This window comes from Taudactylus pleione, unplaced genomic scaffold (assembly GCF_031769625.1).
Source record: "Taudactylus pleione unplaced genomic scaffold, aTauple2 ptg000244l, whole genome shotgun sequence".
Lineage (NCBI taxonomy): Eukaryota > Metazoa > Chordata > Amphibia > Anura > Myobatrachidae > Taudactylus > Taudactylus pleione.
The window spans coordinates 2,486,283-2,509,188 of NW_028284646.1; the positions used below are offsets into that span (position 1 = coordinate 2,486,283).

Sequence of the window (22,906 nt, forward strand, 5' to 3'; positions counted from 1 at the left end):
GTGTTTAGAGGCATCCCATTTTCTGCAGTCACAGCTACAATCGGCAACGCTGACTGATTGTGCCATCAGCGATGATAATTGTATGTTCGGGAACGGAATCGGTATGAAATACCGCCGGCCATGCAGCAGCCCGACAGCCCTGGAAATCCAGATCATCCTAAGGTAAGTAATCACTAACCTAACCTAACCCCCCTAACCCTTCTTAGGGGTGCCTAACCCAACCTCCCACCAAGTGCCTAACCCTAATCCCCCCTGTAAGTGCCTAACCCTAAGCCCCCCCTTCCCCGCTGCCTAAACCTGACCCCCAGGGGGGTGCCTAACCCTGACCCTCCTTCCCCCTAGCCTAACCCTAACCCTCCCAAAGGGGTGCCTAACCCGAAGTCCCCCCCAGGTGCGCTAAACCTAACCCTCCCCCCCGAGGCTGTGCGCTCGCGGCGCCCGGCATCCCTTCGATCGGAATGCCGGGCGCCTGTCTCCCGGCGTCGGGAAAATGACAGGAGTCTACATATAGACGCCTGTCATTTAACCCATGCCGGGCTAAAGCAGTCGGGAAGCTGGCTGTTGGGATCATGTCAGCCGGTTTCCCGATTGCATCCCGTGGGAACAGGTGGTAAGAGTGGGCACCTCTAATATGGTCTGACAATGGATCCCACCAATACACCAGTCAGCCAGTCTGACTTTTTGAGGGGCCCAGGTTACCGATGCCCATTTTTATTTTTTTATTTTTTTAAAAATGTGGTGGAAAGGTGGTTCATACTAGTACGTTTTCTAGGACCCTAAGCTGGCACTGCACCTATAGAAAGACTTCCTCTTAGCATGGGTAAAGGATACAGAACTATTTTCATTACTCTGATGCCGCTGCATAGTAACCCACTAGGTGCTGCTGCTGCAGGGAACTATTAAACAACAGCGTGCAGAGTGCTATTCAGTCACATGGATATTTAATTTCCATTGCTAGATAATTGCGGTTAGCCTGTATGTGCTGTCATCTAATCATTACACTGAAGAGCCCTCTGAACAGCCATAAATGTCCAATTTGGACATCCACATCTGTGACCAAATTGCAGAAATTACCCTGCCACAGTGTGCTTGGGCCAAGCCGCAGGGTCATCCTGAGTGTCCGTCCTGAGTACAGACCAACATGATTAGATGGCTGTGGCACTGTTCCAATTCTATATTCCCTTAAATCTTCATTTGATAACTTGCGTATTGTAGTTTGCACTCTCTACTATATGGTGTTTCACTGCATTCTGAGAACCCAACTCTGAGGGTAAAAAACTAATAAACCAATCATATTTGAAGTTTTATTGGTCTGCTTAGTATCCAATGTTCTACTATATTTAAAATCGAAACCCTGTTAGTTGACCTGCTTTGTCCCGCTGTATGGCATGTAACATGCTCCTAATACTTACATCACCAATATAGTGAGGATCATGAAATCAGTGCGATCACTGCTGTTCTGTGATGATGACGCAGGTCGGGACACTCGTTAGGATCTTATTTTTAATAAGATCTTCCACACTGACGTGTTTCCGTGTCACCTGCTCTGGCTCAGCACTGATATCTGTGTGCAGGACCGCGTCACAGATCTCCTCTCGCTCGGAGGTGTCTCCTGCCACACTCCGGGTCACTGAAAAGCAGGTAGATCATTTTGTAAGAAGACAATGTTTCCTCCATGCAATCAGAAAGGGCTCAATGGAAAGGCAACTGAGACCATTATACTGTACGTAGCCCCAATTTGAAATACAATAGGTTTAAAAGATTACTGTATATCCAAAGTTGCTAGCTGTGACAGTATATGATATGGGCAATGATATTGTAATTATGAATCTGATTTACTAAAGCTTCTAAAGCAGACAAGAGGTGGTGTTACACATATAGCAACCAATCAGATACTGTCTATGATTTCTCTATTGCATTCTAGAAAATGATAGTATCTGCTTGGTTGCTATGGGCAACACCAAAACTTGTCTCTTTTAGAAGCTTGAGTAATGGTGCATACACGCGGTCAGATTTTTCTTCAGATCTGAACGATAACGATTTAAAAAAATCGTTCAATCGTTCACATCTGAAGGAAAATCTGACATATGTGACATGTTTGTCAGTTGAACGATGAACGATCTGATGTGTTTGCAGTCAGATTTGGACGATTCCATTAATTTTAATACAGGCAAAAATCGTTCGTAGTTCAAATTGTTCAATCGTTCATCTGACAAATCTGACCGTGTGTATTTATCTTAAATCTGTCTGTGGAACTTATTACCAGTGGCATATTTTGTTTAGTAGCACAGTGATACTAATGAATATGCCACTGGTATTCATTATTACTTACCCATCCAGCAACGATCTCCCTCCTCAGCAGCGTCTTCACTTCTGTTGCTGGCAGCCTATTGCTGCCAGCGACTGGTTTCTGTGCGCATCACCTGGTGGGGACGTGGCAGTGCATGGATGCTTCAGTAAAGCATGAAAGGCTGCTGCTGGGTCTCCATTGCTGGTAATGGGGACCGCATCGCTCATGCCATATAAAGATGGCGAGAGTGATGCAGTGACAACAGCAGTAATCTTAGATTGCCGCTGTTTGTTAAATATTGAAAGCATGACATAACCCCTTTAGCGTGTGCCAAAGTGTTTTTATGTTTTTTTGATGTATTGTTGATAAATGGGGCCCTAAGTCTTTAATGGATCCCCCATGGAGACCAGCACGCTCTGGATTGGGTTCTTAAAACACATTGTTGAAATCTATGACAAATACTATTTTTGTGAAATATAAGGAGAAGCTAGATAATTTTATTGCAGCAAATCCATTCTCTCACTGCAATGTGCTTATTGCCATATATCAAAATAGCGGTAAATTTTATAGATTTTATCTGCACATTTAATTTGGAAGAGGATTATTGACAAACTTTCTTACCAGTTATGTAACTTAGGAGAAGGAAGAGAAAAGAAGACTCTTTGTTGGAGGCACTCTTAAAGTAGTATGAATAAATTAAAACTTAACTTTTATTTTAGAAGATTTTAGAATATAAACGGGAAGAGGTTATTTTTCAACCTCCAATAATATTTAAATACAGCCAATAATTACAAACAAACATAGAAATCAATATAGTTCACTGTCAATTTTTGTTAATACAGGCAAAAGGCGATTATTTTAAGTGGTTAGATTCAACACATTATATTTATCTATTATTGATCATTCAAAAAAGATCCCTTGTTATTGAAAAAAATATATCAAAGAAACCTTCCTTCTAATTTTGAAAAAATATCAGATAAACATATCTACATAGATTCTAGTATACTTGAAGGAGTATTTTGTCAGATGGTTTATCCTGCATACAGTCAGGTGCATAAATATTGGGACATTGACAGAATTTTCATATTTTGGCCTCTATTCACCACCACAATGGCTTTGAAATGAAACAAACAAGATGTGCTTTAATTGCAGACTTTCAGGTTTAATTTCAGGGTAATTACATCCAAATCAAGTGAACGATGTAGGAATTACAATGGTTTTTATATGTGCCTCCCACTTTTTAAGGGGCCAAAAGTAATGGGACAAACTAAACAATCCTAAATCTGACTTTCACTTTTTAATACTTTGTTGCAAATCCTTTGCAGGCAATTACAGCCTAAAGTCTGGAACGCATAGACATCACCAGACGCTGGTTTTCATCCCTGGTGATGCTCTGCCAGGCCTCTACTGCAAATGTCTACAGTTCCTGCTCGTTCTTGGGGCATTTTCCCTTCAGTTTTGTCTTCATCAATGCATGCTCAATCGGATTCAGGTCAGGGGATTGACTTGGCCATTGCATAACATTCCACTTTTTAGCCTTAAAAAACTCTTTGGTTGCTTTTGCAGAATGCTTCGGGTCATTGTCCATCTGCACTGTGAAGCGCCGTCCAATGAGTTCTGAAGCATTTGACTGAATATGAGCATATAATATTGCCCAAAACACTTCAGAATTAATTCTGCTGCTTTTGTCAGCAGTCACATCATCAATAAATACAAGGGAACCAGTTCCATTGGCAGCCATACATGCCCACACCATGACACTACCACCACCATGCTTCACTGATGAGGTGGTATGTTTTGGATCATGAGCAGTTCCTTTCCTTCTCCATACTCTTCTCTTCCCATCACTCTGGTACAAGTTGATCTTTGTCTCATCTGTCCATAGGATGTTGTTCCAGAACTGTAATGGCTTTTTTAGATGTTGTTTGGCAAACTCTAATCTGGTCTTCCTGTTTTTGAGGCTCACCAATGGTTTACATCTTGTGGTGAACCCTCTATATTCACTCTTGTGAAGTCTTCTCTTGATTGTTGACTTTGACACATATACACCTACCTCCTGGAGAGTGTTCTTGATTTGGCCAACTGTTGTGAAGGGGTTTTTCTTCACCAGGGAAATAATTCTTCTGTCATCCACCACAGTTGTTTTCCATGGTCTTCCAGGTCTTCTGATGCATTCTTTCTTTTTAAGAATGTTCCAAACACTTGATTTGGCCACACCTAATGTTTTTGCTATCTCTCTGATGGGTTTGTTTTGATTTTTCAGCCTAATGATGGCTTGCTTCACTGATAGTGACAGCTCTTTGGATCTCATAGTGAGAGTCGACAGCAACTGATTCCAAATGCAAATGTCACACCTAGAATCAACACCGAGTCCTTTTACCTGCTTAATTGATAATGAAATAACGAGGGCATAGCCCACACCTGTCCATGAAATAGCTTTTGAGTTGATAGTCCCATTACTTTTTACGTTGTAATTCCTACACCGTTCACCTGATTTGGATGTAATTACCCTCAAATTAAATCTGAAAGTCTGCAGTTAAAGCATATCTTGTTTGCTTCATTTCAAAGCCATTGTGGTGGTGAATAGATGCCAAAATATGAAAATTCTGTCAATTTCCCAATATTTATGCACCTGACTGTATATACTGTTATAGGAGATATCATTGTATCCATTAAGTACCAATATGTTGCAACATTTTGCAGTGTAGTTGCTAGCAGAGAGACAATTAGGGGTAAATTTACTAAAGTGAGAGTTTTTAGAAGTGAGTTTTAGAAGAGATGTTGCACATAGCTACCAATCAGATTGTAGCTATTATCTTCTAGAAGGTGCTAGTTAAATGTTAAGTAGAATCTGATTGGTTGCTATGGGCAACATCTCTTCTAAAACTCACTTCTAAAAACTCTCACTTTAGTAAATTTACCCCTAAGTATCAATATGTTGCAATGCAGCAGCTCAAGAGCTGGCAGAGAGACAATTGTTATTCATGTAGCAAAAAAACAAAAAAAACAGTTTTTTTCACTCAGTGGATAGAACACAGTCCTGCTTAAAAAAAATATATTGCATGAAATTAATCAGCAGTAGAGATATATTTTAGTCTCAAAAACTGGTAATGCATAGTGCATTGTAGTAACCACATTTATTAGGTATGTACTAATTGCTCACGGCGGAGCTTCACCTTGCTTAGTGAGCAAAAGGGTCAATATTTTTTACCCTTAATAAATGTGTTGTAGAGAATACACATCAAGAACAATTGACACAGATTTGGGTTAATAGAGATTTGACTCACTGCAAGGAACGTACCATTTAAACCTTTAGTAGGTTGACAGAATCCAGGCAGGTGAATACCCTTTCACTTCTGCTGTCTGATCACCATACATATAGTAGAGGGTGATAGATGAGAGAGTGAAGAGGCCCTGCCTTGGGTGAAAGATAGTTGGAAATGCACTTCTGCTGTTGTCACATCTTATTAAGTTGGTCTTTTACACATAATAATATAATATACTCTACTGTAATATTTTTCATATTGAGTATGTAGTGCCAACCACTTTTTGGGATTGGCCAACTTAGATTTGTTTTTTTTCTAGTGCTGGTCCCAACCCTTCTGTTTCTACTTACAGTTATGTAACTTAGATGTATTTGCTCTTTTTATTACCGCTCAGAAAATAAAAGGTATCAGCTATGAAGTCATTGTCTTTGTTTAGTATCACACAGGCGTACTGTGTGTGTATATATATATATATATATATATATATATATCTCTCAGTGCTAGGAGAAATGGAAGAGATAACCTACGTATAAGGAGGTCGTTCAAAGGTTTAAAGCTTTTTCCAATTTTTTCCAGGCATTCAATACCTCCATCTTGTCCAAGGGGTTGGCATATTGGCAGATGTTTGCCCTAATCTCAGGTGCTATAAGACAGTGGTAGCAACAAGAACCTAGCTGCACTCCACAGAAATATGAACGGGATGCAGAGAAGTAGGCAGCGCTTGTGGACAATGTGCTGCATTGTCACGTTGTCCAGCAGCTGCGGTGTCCTCCTGTAAAAACAGACATTTGTGAGTGTTAGTTTGTTTTGCTGAACTATAATAATGTCTATTGTTCTTACCTATTCCATCTACCTGTCCACACTATACAGGTCATGTCTATTGGTGTTATATGACTCAATCTGAGTGGTCTACAACATTACACAAGCAACTTGTTTCTGTTATCATACCTTAGTACTATGTGGGCGATATATATCAAACCGTGGAGAGAGATAAAGTACTAACCATCAGCTTCTGCCATTTTTTAAACACAGCCTGTAAAATGACAGAAGCCTATTGGTCAGTATTTTATCTCTCTCCAGTGTATCTATCTCCAGAGTTTGATAAATGTCCTTCTATATTTGAAGGACATACATCTCAACAATTTTGTCAGGATAGTCAAGATCTGAGGACATATGAAGGGTAAACCTCATTTGTCTTAAATCTTAAGAGTAAAGGGTCTTGTCTCATCTTTATTACACTTATACAATATAAGAGGATGGTCCAGGGGTTAGCCAATGATGCGATTCGCACTGAATCATGTCATCATGGCCCCTCCTCTTGCTGCACAATGCTGGTAATCTCAGTCTTGTGTAGCAGGGCAGGGCCGCGATGACACAATCATGACACCTTGCTCCATTGACCTGTGATGGCCATCACTAGGCAGGGAGTGGCAAGTAAGCATTAAAGGGGTCATATGACGACTTCAACCTTTGCCTATGTGCCTGTTTGTTAGTACCCAACCACGTGTTTTATTTCCATGTGTGTTCCCTTTTGTAAAGTATTGCAGACTGTCCTGGTGCTACCTAACAAAAACAGCATAATAATTTCTAACACGGTAACATAGTTACAATAGAAAAAACGATCATGTCATGCTTCAGTTAAGGATTTCTGTTGCTACCATTGTGTAACATCCTTTTAATGGTGTTTACCTTTGTTGTATGTAAAATAAGTGGATTTAGTGCTGTAAATAATTTATGTAAACATTTATTTTTACTGTTAATGTAGTATTAATTACTAATAGGAGCACTATACATGTAACTGACAGCAGCTGTCAGCCTTTTACAGATTTACAGTAGCCCCATGTGCTGGGACTTATGTGGCAGTGAGGGGGTTAATGTGGGAGTGTCCATTATATCAGGGCTCGACAAATCCCAGTTAACAGGTCGCCATGGCGACTAAGATTTTACTCCTGGCGACTGAGTTATCGTTCATCGTTCATCTTTTTGGGGTTAAAAATGGACGATAAAGTGGACGACTGAACGATAACGATATCGTTATCGTTCAGTCGTCCACTTTATCACCGAGTGTGTACGCACCATTAGAGAGGAGTGTCAGGCATCTGATGAAGAGAGACTAGTCTGTGTGACCGGTCTGTGTGGCGGTGCTGCTGCTATTTGGCCACCGCGTCAGGTACAGGGAGCGGCTCAGTGCAGGAGCCAGTACCAGTAAGAGGAGGACTGTCAGAGCCTAATTCTGACCCCATAGGCGGCACTGAGGTCGGGGGAGGAGACTGAGGAAGTGCCTTTCAGAGGTATCTGTGAGGGAGAGAGCAACATCATATTATAAATCGGAGCTCCAGGTCACTTAAAGTGCAAAATACATTCATAGCTGCAGCAGTCTTGAATTCTGACACAAAGTAAATAAAAGATAGAATAACCCCATTCTGCAACACCTTAGTATTGCCGCGCAGATTATACTATTCATACAAATTTATACAGAGCAAATCAGAAGTGACCCTATCCCTCAGACACCAGAGACTTACGTATAAGTGCACTAGCTTTTATAAGCAGACATCAAACAAACATCTGTTGAACTATCTGGGAGCATCACTAACGGAGATGTAGTAATATTCAATGCAGCAATAACTTGAAGTAACAATTACCAACAAAAGAGTCAATTAAATTGAGTGGCTATAACATAATCTAATCCAGGGACTGCAAACATCATATATCCTCAAGGGACATAATGTATCCCTAATCCTATGAGGTCTGATGCTGAGATAGTGTTCTTCTACAGCTAGGATCAGAGAGAGCAAGGATAGACTAGAGACAAAACCCACATTCATCATTCCAATGATATTGACTATCTCTAGTAGCTTCAGCATTTAATCTTTAGTAGCAAAGCATTTTGTTAAAGATCAAATATTCTGCTGCTTAACTAACTAAACTAGATTTTGGAGCTAAATATAAGGGAACTCAGCCCACGGAGAAGTGACATTAGATTGGCTCAAGACTATCAATTTAAGTACCACCCATCCGGAATAAAGGAGCAAAATCACCCCCCATCATTCTCCTTTCATCAGCTATTTAGACTGTTACCTGTAATTGGTTCATAACTTTGAAGCTTTAAAGTATTTTTTATTCATCATTTAAAATATTGAGGGGTATTACCTATCCAATTAGCTAAACAAGTATTATAGTGTGGATGTTAGGTTAAACTCTTATTAAAACCAACAAACAGTAACTAGCTTGTATAATTTAGAATCTAAGGGCCTGATTCAGACCCACTCGCGAGCGGCTGTCCGCTCGCAAGTGGGTCGATGTTATGCACTGAGCATGCGCACGACGGAGGGAGCTCCGTCGTGCGCATGCGCTAGACGCGACGAGCGAAGGAAAGTCCTTCGCTCGTTGTGTCCGATCAAAGGGGGCATGCTGTCAATGTTGATTGACTGCACGCCCCCTTTGGTGGGCGTGCCGGGGGCGTGCCTCCCTGACGGGGGCGTTCCCATGGGAACGCCTCCCGTCAGAAGCCGGCCCACTGACATCACTAGTGATGTCAGTGGGAGTGATTTTGGCTCTGATAGAGCCAAAATCACTCCGGAGCTTGCGGTTGAAAACCTCAACCGCAGGCTCCGGCTCGCAATTTCGATGGTCGCGATGGTCTCGACCATCGCGGCCATCAAAATGCACGCTCGTATAGCCTGTGGGTGGTGACCCACAGCTATACGAGCGTCCAGGAGGACGCTCCATGAAAATGGAGCCCGGCCCTCATTCAGAGCGTGCGCTCTGCTCAGAGCGTACGGCTCTGAATGAGGGCCTAAATTTGGTTTTGGACTGTATGCAATTGTCCAGTGGATGCAAAATATAATAGTTTAATGCTGAATATTGTAGTTACTGTTCTTGCTTTTATGTGTAATATATGCATTATATTCCCTAAATGCCTTTTATTTCATAGGATTTACATGCTAAAGTAATCCAGTATAATAAAGCATATATTCCGTTGTCAGGGCCGGATTAACAATGGGGCGGGTGGAGCTGCAGCTCCAGGCCACCCCATGAAAATAGGCCCACAAGACCTACTGCAGTACAGGCTGCGCTGACAGGAAAAAAAAAAGTTTTTACCTGTCACCACCTCAGCGTTCCGATTCCACCCTGAAGCCTCGCATAAGATCGGGCCTGCTCGTAGCTCTGCCCCTGGATAATCTGAAACTCCGCCCCCAGGCTGGCTGGCAGTCTATTCTGAGGTGCACTAAGCTCAGCCCATGAATCGCGTTAAGCCCTGCCTCCTTATGCTGTATACTCTGGGATGCCCAAGCTCTTCCTGCTCCTGTGTCTTATAAAGCCCCGCCCATTGACCCCTTACCCCTCCATGGCAAATGAGCTGGGACACTGCAGCCAGACACTAGCAGTCAGAAAACTCATGAAAGTATATATAACCAGAGGTGGGTGTAATGTCTGTGTTTGTATATCTCTATCTATCTATCTCATATCTATCTATCTCATATCTGTCTCTATCTATATATTATGTGTATATAACATACATGTATGTAAATATGTATGTGTGTACATATATATTAGGGGTGTGCACCGGCCACTTTTCGTGTTTTGTGTTTTGGTTTTGGATCTGGATCTTTCTTCATGTTTTGGATCTGGATTGGTTTTGCCAAAACCACCCTTCCGTGTTTTGGGTTCTGGATCTGTATTTTTTTTTTAAAAATAATAAAAACAGCTAAAATCACAGAATGTGTTGGTTTTTCTGCTCCTATGCTATTATTAACCTCAATAACCTTAATTTCCACTCATTTCCAGTCTATTCTGAACACCTCACAATAATGTTTTTATGTCCAAAAGGCTATGCTAAGCGACACGAGTGGGCGGCACAAACACGTGGCCCATCTAGGAGTGGCACTGCAGTGGCAGACAGGATGGTAGTTTGAAAAACTAGGCCCCAAACAGTACATAATGCAAAGAAAAAAAAGAGGTGCAAGATGGAATTGTCCTTGAGCCCTCCCACCCTTATGTTGTATAAACAGGACATGCACACTTTAACAAACCAATCATTTCAGCACCAGGGTCTGCCACACGACTGTGGCTGAAATGATTGGTTCGTTTGGGACCCCACAAAACAAGCTGGCAATTAATCTGTCCCTTCACAAACGGGCTCTACGGAGGCAAGATGTCGTCCTCATCCTCCTCATCCACCGATTCCTCACCCTCTTCAGTGTTGTGTACATCCTCATCCTCACAGACTATTAAATCGTCCCCGCTGGAATCCACCACCACAGGTCCCTCTGTACGTTCTGGAGGCTGGTCTCCCTGGAAGAGTTGATAATTCATTTTTATGAACATCATCTTCTCCACATTTTCTGGAAGCAACCTCCTACGCCTTTTGCTGACAAGGTTCCCGGCTGCACTAAACACTCTTTCGGAGTACACACTGGAGGGGGGGCAACTCAAGTAAAATAGAGCCAGTTTGTACAGGGGCCTCCAAATTGCCTCTTTTTCCTGCCAGTACATGTACGGACTGTTTGACATGCCTACTTGGATACTGTCACTGATGTAATCCTTTAACAGACAGACGCACGCTTGTCCCTGCTGCTTTGAGGATGCAGGTGCGGCTACAGCCCACACAATTCACAAAGACAGAAAAAAAAGAATTTTTTATTTTTTGTGGAGCGCTCTTTGAGGGTTACACCACCCTTTAACAGACAGATACACGCTTGTCTCTGCTGCTTTGAGGATGCAGGTGCGGCTACAGCCCACACAATTCACAAAGACAGAAAAAAAAAAAGAATTTTTTTATTGTTTGTGGAGCGCACTTTGAGGGTTACACCACCCTTTAACAGACAGACGCACGCTTGTCGCTGCTGCTTTGGGGATGCAGGTGCGGCTACTGCGCATACATTTCACACACAAACACACAAAAAAAGATTATTTTATTTTGGTCGGAGCGGATTTTGGGTGTTACACCACCCTTTAACAGAAAGATGCACACTTGTCGCTGCTACTTTGAGGATGCAGGTGCAGCTACAGCCCACACAATTCACAAAGACAGAAAAAAAAAGAATTTTTTTATTGTTTGTGGAGCGCACTTCGAGGGTTACACCACCCTTTAACAGACAGATGCACGCTTGTCGCTGCTGCTTTGAGGATGCAGGTGCGGCTACAGCCCGCACAATTCACAAAGACAGAAAAAAAAAGAAGAATTTTTTTATTGTTTGTGGAGCGCACTTTGAGGGTTACACCACCCTTTAACAGACAGACGCACGCTTGTCGCTGCTGCTTTGAGGATGCAGGTGCAGCTACAGCCCACACAATTCACAAAGACAGAAAAAAAAAGATTTTTTTAAATTGTTTGTGGCGCACACTTTGAGGGTTACACCACCCTTTAACAGACAGACGCACACTTGTCGCTGCTGCTTTGAGGATGCAGGTGGAATCTAGACGGGATTTGGAACCGGGGACACAATACCTCCATCAATTGTCTAAATCCCACTGCACTAATGGCGGATACCGGATGCACATCTAACACCAACATAGCAGTCAAGGCCTCAGTTATACGTTTTGCTTCAGGATGACTACTGACGTACTTCATCCTCCTCGCTAAGGACTGTTGGAGGGTCAATTGTTTAGTAAAAGTAGTGGTGTTCCTACTTCCTCTCTGGGATGATGAACAACTCCCAGCAGCAGCAACAGCACTAGGAGGAAGTGGTTCTTGATCTTTCCCTATTTTATTTTTATCGGAGAAAGTTTGGTCCTCCATATATGTTATATTGATATATACGTGCGGCTAAAGCGCACACAAACACAGAAAATAATTTTTTATTTTTGTTGGACACTAGTGCACTTTGTAGGTTACACCACCCTTTAAGAAATGAGTCAGCCGGCCCTTTACTTATGAGACACAGGCGCACGCTAGGCGCTGCTCCTTTGTTGATGCACGTGCAGCCACAGTGCACACAATTCACAAACACAGAAAATATTTTTTTATTTTGTTTGGAGTGCCCTTTGGGGGTTACAGAACCCTTTAATGGACAAGCCAGCCAGCCCTTTACTAATGGGACACAGGCGCACGCTTGGCGCTGCTCCTTTGTTGATGCATGTGCAGCCACAGTGCACACAATTCACAAACACAGAAAATATTTTTTCATTGTGTTTGGAGTGCCCTTTGGGGGTTACAGCACCCTTTAACGGACAAGACAGCCGGCCCTTTACTAATGGGACACAGGCGCACACTTGGCGCTGCTCCTTTGTTGATGCACGTGCAGCCACAGTGCACACAATTCACAAACACAGAAAATATTTTTTCATTTTGTTTGGAGTGCCCTTTGGGGGTTACAGCACCCTTTAACGGACAAGCCAGCCGGCCCTTGACTTATGGGACACAGGCGCACGCTTGGCGCTGCTCCTTTGTTGATGCACGTGCAGCCACAGTGCACACAATTCACAAACACAGAAAATATTTTTTATTTTGTTTGGAGTGCACTTAGGGGGTTACAGCACTCTTTAACGGTTAAGCCAGCTGGCCCTTTACTTATGACACAGGCGTACGCTTGGCACTACTTTGTTGACGCACGTGCTGCTACTGTGCACACAATTCACAAACACAAACAAATATATTTTTTTATTTTGTTTGGAGTGCCCTTTGGGGGTTACAGCACCCTTTAACGGTCATGCCAGCCGGCCCTTTACTTATGACACAGGCGCACGCTTGGCACTACTTTGTTGATGCAAGTGCGGCTGCTGCGCACACAATTCACAAACACAGAAAAAATATTAATTTTTTCTGCACTTGGGGGGAGCACCCCTGATGGACAGAGCACCCCCTGGACAACACTACAGCACCCCTTTAGGACTGGGATACTGCACAGGACTTTGGAGTGGACAAAGCACCTATGGACAACTGACTGCACAACACAGTCCAGCCAGCCCCTATGGACTTTGGAGGAGTGGACACAGCCCCTATGGACAACAGCAGCACAGCACAGGACAGCACAACACTACACTACACAGCCCAGCCAACCCTAACTCCCACCCTCCCTCTTCACTGTCCACAGCCGAGTGAGGAAATGGCGCTGACGCGGGTACCTTATATAGAATCCAAAACCCGCGAGACCCGGAAGGCGGGATGATGACGTTTTGCCTCGATTTCAGATCCGAGTCAGGCGGGAAAAGTCGAGCCTGACCCGGATCGGGGGGGTTCAGATTTCAGAAATCCGAACCCGCTCACCCCTAATATATATATATATATATATATATATAGATACATACAAAGATGCTGCACTCCAGACGACTTGTAAGAAACACACTAAATCACGGCATGTGTCAATCAGCAACGTTTCAGTGCTATTTTATTCAGCACTTTCGTCAGACTTATAACCATATATAACAATGCTCCTACCTTAAGTAGTCTTACACCCACCACGTGAACGCAGCACGAGCCGGAAGCGGGACCGAACACCCGTCCAGCCGGCGCATATGATGACGTCATCGAAAGAGGCATCATCAAAGTGAGACCCATCACCATGGAAACTTAACAGCGCTAAACAAATAGAAATCACCAGCACATTAGTATGTCTGTATGCAATACATACAGACAATAAACAACATACACGAAGTTTACACAATACTATCATGATATCTACTTATAGACACATATTAACATATAGCCAACGGGGCTACCTGATCAATCATACGATACTTCAATGAGGTTAGCGGATGATGAGCCAGACAGAAGTGACGAGCCACAGATTGATCACTACTGCCACTCAACAAAGCTGCTCTAATAGCTAACCTGTGGACTGCCATACGTTCCTTAAACATAGGAACGTATGGCAGTCCACAGGTCAGCTATTAGAGCAGATTTGTTGAGTGGCAGTAGTGATTGATTGATTGATCAGGTAGCCCCGTTGGTTCGAGGGGGGGATAGATCTTTAAAATTACTTCAATGTGAGACCCGGTGGATACATCGTCTAGGTACCCTTGTTCCCAAGGGGCTGAATGACCAATTGGGTCTATGTAATTTTGTTTGAAGATCCTGATTATACATATGTGTTATTTCTCTCTTTTTTCAAATGTTGACCATGTTCAATATTCATGGCTGTTAACTTTGAATGTAGTAGGTGAGCTATATTATGATTATAATGTGTTGTTTTTTTTCCTATTTGTTCTATATAGTGGATTCGATTATATGTTAATATGTGTCTATAAGTAGATATCATGATAGTATTGTGTAAACTTTGTGTATGTTGTTTATTGTCTGTATGTATTGCATACAGACATACTAATGTGCTGGTGATTTCTATTTGTTTAGCGCTGTTAAGTTTCCATGGTGATGGGTCTCACTTTGATGATGCCTCTTTCGATGACGTCATCATATGCGCCGGCTGGACGGGTGTTCGGTCCCGCTTCCGGCTCGTGCTGCGTTCACGTGGTGGGTGTAAGACTACTTAAGACTACCATCGCGACCATCATCATGGACACTCGCATAAGCTGTGGGTGGTAACCCACAGCTATGCGAGCGTCCAAGAGGCCGCTCCAAGTTTAGGTAGGAGGGCCCTGATTCAGAGCGAGCGCTCTGGTCAGAGCGTCCAGCTCTGAATCAGGCCCAGAGTTCATACCATTTCACACAGAAAGCAACTTTTTCTTGTAATTGCTCCACTATAGCCACACCCATGACACAGGCACCACCCCTGTGCAGACCACACCCACACCGCACAGGTCATACACCCACATCACTAGTTACACCACTGCAGCGACTGTCACACCCCCTGCAGCGGCACGCTATAGGCCCTTCATAAATTTCAGCTCCAGGCCCATGTGGACATTAATCTGGCACTGTCTGTTGTTCTGATACACCTTCTCTGTATGTTATCCATATTGGAGCTGGTAACACCTTAGCCCTTTTCACACACTTTTAACAAAAATTTGGGGTTCTCCCAAGTCAGCCCGATAATTTGATGACTAATATCTAAGGCTTGGGTGGAAGCACCGCAGAACACCTAGACAAGAGGAGACCTGAACCACGGATATAGTAACCCATGCAAATACCAGGTGAGCCATGGTTAGAAATGCACGCCTAGCGGGACAGAACAAGCAATCTCTGCTGTCTGCAGGACCGTAGCAATAGAGTATAAGGGGCTCATTTATCAAAGTGAATTTGAGGTAAATTCCCCGAAAACACCTGTTTTCGGGGGTTTACCTCAAATACTAAGTATCCCCCGGATGTCTGAAGTAGGGACCGCAGCAGGTATCTGCTGCGATCCCTCCATTGCCGCCGGCAGCCCCCTCCCCCATAGGTTTCTATCGGGGATGCGATGCTGCCAAATGTATCAATATCGAGAATGCAAAGCGTTCCTGATATTAGCCCCAGCAGCTAATGCCATCACCTCAGATTACTAAAAATGATGTCATAGCACGGGAAGAAGATACAACCGGCAGCACCAGAGTTAACTAAGATGTTACCGCAAGCCCTATCAGGAGTAAAAAATGCCGAGTCACGGGGGGGAGACAGTGTCCCGCCCCCGTGATAGAGTGTGCGGCTGCTGCGCTTACGATTGTGGGCGGGGCATGTGACAGTGACAGTGCGGGTCACGTGAGCCACTCGCCGCCTCATAACATACTGCTGGCGGAGGGGAGGCGTCGCGTGATAGAAATAGACCGGCACTGCCTCGCGCCTCTGCTAGAGTCGCAATCCCGCTGCACCGGAGGCCGCCAGCTGCGTCCACAGCTCTGCCGGGACCGAAGCCGCGGAAATGGGTCTACTGTCTCATGGCTCACCCCTCAGCTGGGAAGAGACGAAGAAGTACGCGGACCACGTCCGGCAGCACGGCATCCTGCAGTTCCTGCACATCTATAACAAGGTGAAAGACCGCCAGAAGGACGTGCTGAAGTGGGGCGATGAGGTGAGATCCGCTCGTACACACCGACAGCTGCGGGGCCGATCCCCCCTTTACCTCTGACGGATTATGGAGCTAGATGTCACTAGCTCCCGGCTCTGCTTCACAGGCTGGTGGCGGCTTCTGGCCGGCTCCATGCTCCACTAGCACCGCTCTCTCCTGCTAGAGCTCTCAGATAGTGGGCTCTGATGGTGGGGAACACCCCTTCTCCGGTACACGGCCTCCCCGCCTCTGCTGTATGTGTATGGGAGGGACGTTGTGCCCTGACTGCCAGTTACCTGGCTCTGATAGCCCCGGGGAGACACGCGAGAGCCTTCATTTAGCGCTGACCGACGGCTCTGCAGGGCACATCACAGGGCAGCATCGTTATATACAACTTGTGCAGAAGTTTCATGGCATGGGGCTCACCAGCCTTGTCCTAATATGCCCCGTGATGGGATTGCTGTGTACAAAGGTGTGGTGTAAGCTCGCTGTGTCATGTTGCCTGTCAGAGTACTTCTGCTAGTATACAGTATAAGGCAGTGGCAGCAGGTTCAAGTTCCAAAGTATTTTTAAGTGGTCTGTAGATACATTTAGTTGTGTTGTCTCTGGCCCATGTGGTGGTGTGTTTTGAGGATTAGCATCTGCTAATTATAATAACTAATGGGCCTAGTCGTCATACGATAAATGGCCCGGTAACCATGCGGAAGCTCTTGTTTCCGTATATTTAGGTTACCGGGCTATTCATCGTTAATGGTCCGATAGGACCCCCCCTCGTATTCAGCAGCAACTGGAAGTTTTAAGAGTTTGCTGCTGAGAACAAGCTCCATCTTCAGATGCCGCTTGTTCTTGGATAACCGCTCCTTCCTATGGGAAGGAGTTCCGGGGATGTGAAGAGGGATCTGAGCGGAACCCTCTGCTGCCTCCTCACTCCCTAACGGCAGCTTTACGCATGCGTGTCCTGAGGTCACGCATGCGTAGCTGGGTCGACAGGGAGCAGGTAAGTAACGCAGCTACAGAAGTAGCTGCGATACTTTTCACAGGGACAACTGTTTTTCGGAGCAGTTGTCCCTTCACTGGAGCAATGATGAATAGCTCCGGTGTCACGTTTCCCCCTGCTGCGAGTTGGATACTTAAGTATCCCCTGCAGCGAGTTCAATCCATCATCGGAGGCCATACGGCCTACGATAACGAATAGGCCCCTAAGGGCCTGATTCAGATATGGATGCAAATGCCATCACAGCTGCGGTCTCACAGATCGCAATTGCAGAAATATGCTAATGACACATTTGCCATCCAGTGCATAGACTGCCACTGAAAGAATCACCATCCCTCACTCACAAAACTGGAAACATTGAATGCAGATCAGGTGGCCATCAGCCTTCTGAAGAAGTTTAAGGTGTCACAGAAATAGCGTGTCTCCAGACACATAGAGGGCTCTCTTGCTGCAAGCTTTAAGGACGCCCAGAAAAGTGTTTAAATGCTCCAACGTACCTGCATCTTTGTAACCACCCCATGTTACCCCCCCAAATGCTGACTACCTTACACTCATTTTGCGAGTTAATGCTTTGTGTGTGTGTGTGTGTATTAACAATTCAATTGTTGCATGTACCAAATGCAGCTTACATGCATGTGTAATGGAAAACAATCGCTCAATCTGCAGAAATATCGGTTTTCTGTCCATCCCTGAATCAGGCCCTAAGTGCATAGAGCACATGCTGTTAATATTTGAAGTTTACGGGGGTGATTAAATTGTCAGATGTCCCCTGGTGGGCTTTTATGTAAATAGGTGCCAGGCGGAACAATTCAATTGTTGCTCCGTTCGGACACTGCTAAACCGGGGAGACACATTTCTTCTTGCAGCCTCCTGCGTCCCGAGAAGCAATGTATCCAAAGCCTGTGTTTTTTTTTTGGGGGGGGGGGGGGGGGGGCGGGCGGGTCCCAACAACATCTACTTTAGACTGGTTTAGCTGCAGCGTGCGGCTAAACCGGTGCTTGTAGCCGTGATAACTACTAATGGGTGTCTGAAAGGAGAAATAATTGATTTGCTCCATCGGTTGCCTATTAGTATAGACGCCCGGCAAGGGGGCGTCTAACGTTTCAACCGTGACCTACGTGTCAGATTTTGGAATTATTTAGTTTACTTTTCTGGAATTCTTTTGAATTGTGGTTTAATATGGAGCTAATTATTCCCATGACTGAATAACAGCTTACCTGAATTGAGGATTCCTATTGACTAGACAGCAGTATAGTCTCCCTGGTAAACTGTCCCAAAATATTTTGTCCCTTGATACATTTCAGTGTTAATGATGCATTGGTTCTGTAATCTTTCATATGTAAGGTGAATCCAATGAGAACACTGAATGAATACTCCAGAAATATTCTCATAGAATGTATTATCAGTCTAAACTTGTGTTCTCAAGTGAAATGACTTTTAAACCAGTATAGTATCATCTAAGTAACACTATTATCTTCTAAAGCTTCATTATCAACTTTATAAAATGTAGCACAGCGGTCAAGGAATATAATTTTGAGTAGCCAGTAGGTAAGTTATTTATGTACTCATAATCCATTAGTGCTGTCTTGAACTCTAGCTGGATGCCATGCCAATGGTGGGTAAAAAACAATGAAAATGACAATACAAAGTCACTAAAAAGGGTGTTAGGCCACCATGTATGACCTTTATTCACAATGGCATTGTTTAAAGCTGGGTTCACACTGAGTTCTCCTGGATTGGAACAATATATCGTGTGGATCGCATAGTTTGTATGTCCGATCTGATGAGTGCCCGTGGGTTGTGCATTGCAATCACAACTATTGTAGCCATCGAAATGGAAATCAGGTCACGCCAGTATTTTATGTATGACCATGTTGGGATGTTAGTTGCTTAAATAAAGTGAGTTATACCTGTGTTCAAGTCCTTGCTTTTAATGTTTGTCTTATCTAGGTATTTTTGTTCCTCTAATAACCATGGTACACCAAACCTTTGATTAGGACTCCACTATTCTACCACAGTCTGACACATTCATAAATAACAAATGTATATTTTGTATGCATTATATCTTGACCATATAGTTCTCAACCTCAAGTTTTTCCAACAGGTCATGTTTTGATAATTTCTGTCTGTGGAAGTAGATTGGACAATTGCTCACCCAGCAAATTTAACTCACCTGTGCATGGTTGAAGAACCATTTGGGAGGGGAATTCAATTCAGTGCACTGTTGATGGTGCTGGGAGGGAGCTCCCAGAGCTTTTCAGTATAGCGCGCTGTTTAGTCTGACAGTCAGACATTAAGTTGGAGAATGCCGGTCTTCGCAAATTGACCTGGGTGTTGAGTCGCAACAACCGGAATTCTCCAACTAAAGTGCCTGCTGCGAGCTGTTGGCACCACACTAAGCTGGAAAACTGCCTTGGGGCCAGCAATTTAGTCACATTTCTCCACACACCCTCAGGAGGGTGTGAGAAGAAATCATTAGTTGAACTAAACAGCGCGCCGAATTGAATAGCTCTGGAACTTCATTCCCGGCGCAATCAACAGCGCACTGCATTGAATTCCCGTCTTTGTTGTAGACTACAGTTTGATACTCATGGTAATTCTGTGCAGTACATGATTTCGGGTTCAAATAACATTATAGGTCATTGGATAGTAAGAGTGCATGAAAGTTATGACCGCAGGATGGGTTAATTAGAAAGTAGTGTAATGTGAGAGCCACATGTGGTAACTGGTATTTATTGCATTGTAGTGGGTGATGGTGCAGTGGAGTTGTAATTGCAGTCTAGTGGGTGGCGATGGCGGCATCAAAAGTTAATTATAATTGCATAATATTTTTCTATACTCTTTGGATGGAAATAGTCCAATGTTGAGGGCCGATGTCGCTAGCTATGTCATGCTGCAGAATGCAGTATGACTGGTCCCACCCTTCCCATTAGACCTGGCATCGGCAAGTGTGCACTTGCTGTATGCTGGGTTCCGTCGCTGGGTACACATCGGCTAATGTGCACCCAGCTTTTGTGTGAGCTATCAGTTATTGAGTGATTTATGTGCACATTGTCATTGAGTTACAGGCTTCAGCATGGGCACTTTGTTTGTCTGTGGCTACGCAGCAATCTGCGATGCACTGTGTTGATATCTCTCTCTAATTGCCAGCGTTAACTTTTTCAGCCGTTTCAGTGTTCTCCGCAGAAAAGTTTTCCAGCCGGGTGGCATCAAGAAGTAGCCAGGTGGGGGGGCCTTCACAATAATAAAATGTTTTAAACCCTGACCTTATTATGATTTAAACTTGAGATAGATAGATATATATATATATATATATATATATATATCTATCTCTATTTCTCTTATCAGAGGCCCAGTGTCTGATTATGAAAAAGCTGCAAAGTGTGTAGCTCCCAGATACTGTCCCCACTTGCAGGCTCCCAAAGTGCCGGGTGGTGCACCCGCAAAAAACTGCCTGGGGAGAACACTGCTTTTGTGCGAGAATAGCGCTTATGTGGGTTAAGACCAGATGTGTTAGCCTTCGCTCCCCACACCTATGATGGTGTTGCCTGTTCACCGGTTGTCCTTCCTTGCACCATTTCTGGTAGATAATATACGCTGCATATTGGAAACATCCCACAAAACCACCATTTTTTTTAGATCCTCTGACCCAGTCATCTAGTCATCACAATTTGGCTCTTGTCAAAGCTCTCATATCCTTAAGCTTGTCCATTTTTACTGCTGCCATACATCAGCTTCAAGAACGGAGTGTTCACTTGCTGCCTAATATATCCCACTCTGACAGTTGCCATTGACAGGTAAAGTGAATTACATTGATTATCTCGTTAAAGTGGTTTTAATGTTATGGCTGACCGGTGTAAGCCTGTTAATTCTAAGTACAGGTTGAGTCTCCCATATCCAAAATGCTTGTGACCAGGAGTATTTTGGATAACGGAATATTCCGTGTTTTGGAATAATTGCATACCATAATGAAATATCTTGGGAATGGGACCCAAATATGCACACAGCATGCATTTGTGTTATATAAACACACCCTGCAGGTAATTTTATACACTATATTCAATAATTTTGTTGTTCAAACAAAGGTTGTGCACAGAAATGAAATTCATTTGTTTCATATACACCTTATACACACAGCCTGAAGGTAATTTTATACAATATTTTTAATAAGTTGTGCCTTAGACAAAGTTTGTGTACATTGAACCATCAAAAATCAAAGGTTTAATTATCTGTCATGCCAAAAAACTCTATTTCGGAATATTCCATTTTTCGGAATATTTGGATATGGGAGACTCAACCTGTATATGAAGCTAGTTCTAATGGTCAGTTGAAACTATTGCAATGAGGCAATAACAATGCACTACATGCAGCCACAAATTGTGCATACAGGCTTATGCCAAGGAGCCTATCAAACAAGCATGAAAACTTATGGTTGTGAGTTAACATTGGGTCCTCACCATGGCAGGTTTAGCAATCGGAACCAAACCAATGGTTCTGATGAAACAATATTTGATTTCCATCCTTGGTTCTCGACTCCAGTACTCAAGTACCACCAACAGGCCATGTGTTGTGTATTTCTTTAATCATGCAGAGGTGAGTTAATCTTTTGCTGAGTTTGCAATTAACTGTAATGCTGTAATTATCCCACCTGCTTCCAGACAGAGGTCCTCAAAATGATTTGTTAAAACCAGATGGGTGAGGTTGAGAATCACTACTGTAAAGTGACAGTAGGGTAACTAAATTACATGACAGAAATTATGTTTTGTAGTTTTCGCCAGTAACAATGCTGCTAATACTCTTCCCTGCTGTACCAGCATAAAGCTGGCCATACACTGCACGATATATGTGCCGATCTGACGGATCATCACGATATAGGTGCTATATCGTGCAGTATGAGGACACCATATCGTACTGCGCGCTCCCGTGGGATCGTGTATAGCATCCCCAGATCCTCCCGCAGGCTCATCTGATCTGGGATGTGATGTATGATCTCATTCAGATGGAGGAGGGGGGAGCCAGCATATCGTGCGGTCAGCGGGAACCGCACGATTGCCAGCTGTGACTTCACGGTCCATCTGCCGACAGATCGGCAGTCGCCCTACATGGTGCATCGCACCGTGTATGGGCACATTTAGTTTAGTACTCCTCACCCATCTCTGTCCTGTGCTTTAAGCCACTAACATTTCTCCCATGTTTTATTTTACACTAGCACAAGTCAGTCTGGATAAGGACACTTCAATTTCACTATGCTGTGGCCAATTCCCTGGCTCCAAATCTAATGATTGATGTCTCCTTGGCCGGGCCAGGGAGGACTATAACAAGTGGAGGTGGAGCCAGCCGGCCCAAGTTCAGCCGCAGTATCTTTCCTTAGATGCTGCAGCACCTGGAAATACAGGGACAGGCAGCAGGATGTCCCCTGCACTTGGCAGGAGGTAGGGACCTGGCACCAGGAAGGGAGCTAGGCAGGCCCTGGCACATATGACAGGTGTTGTGGTGG

At 43.9% G+C, this 22,906-nt stretch overlaps 1 protein-coding gene across 3 annotated transcripts in view; it reads left to right on the top strand.

Annotated features, from left to right (window-relative positions):
- The first annotated feature begins 16,169 nt into the window (after window positions 1-16,169).
- Window positions 16,170-22,906, top strand: part of GCLC (glutamate-cysteine ligase catalytic subunit) — a 43,913-nt gene continuing 37,176 nt past the window's right edge. For 2 of the 3 annotated variants that reach the window (XM_088479674.1, XM_088479677.1), the window contains exon 1: window positions 16,170-16,439. In XM_088479674.1, the coding sequence (XP_088335800.1) occupies window positions 16,290-16,439 (150 nt within the window). In that variant the 5' untranslated portion in view covers window positions 16,170-16,289. The remainder of the gene's footprint in view (window positions 16,440-22,906) is intronic. The other variant, XM_088479675.1, reaches the window with a different exon arrangement.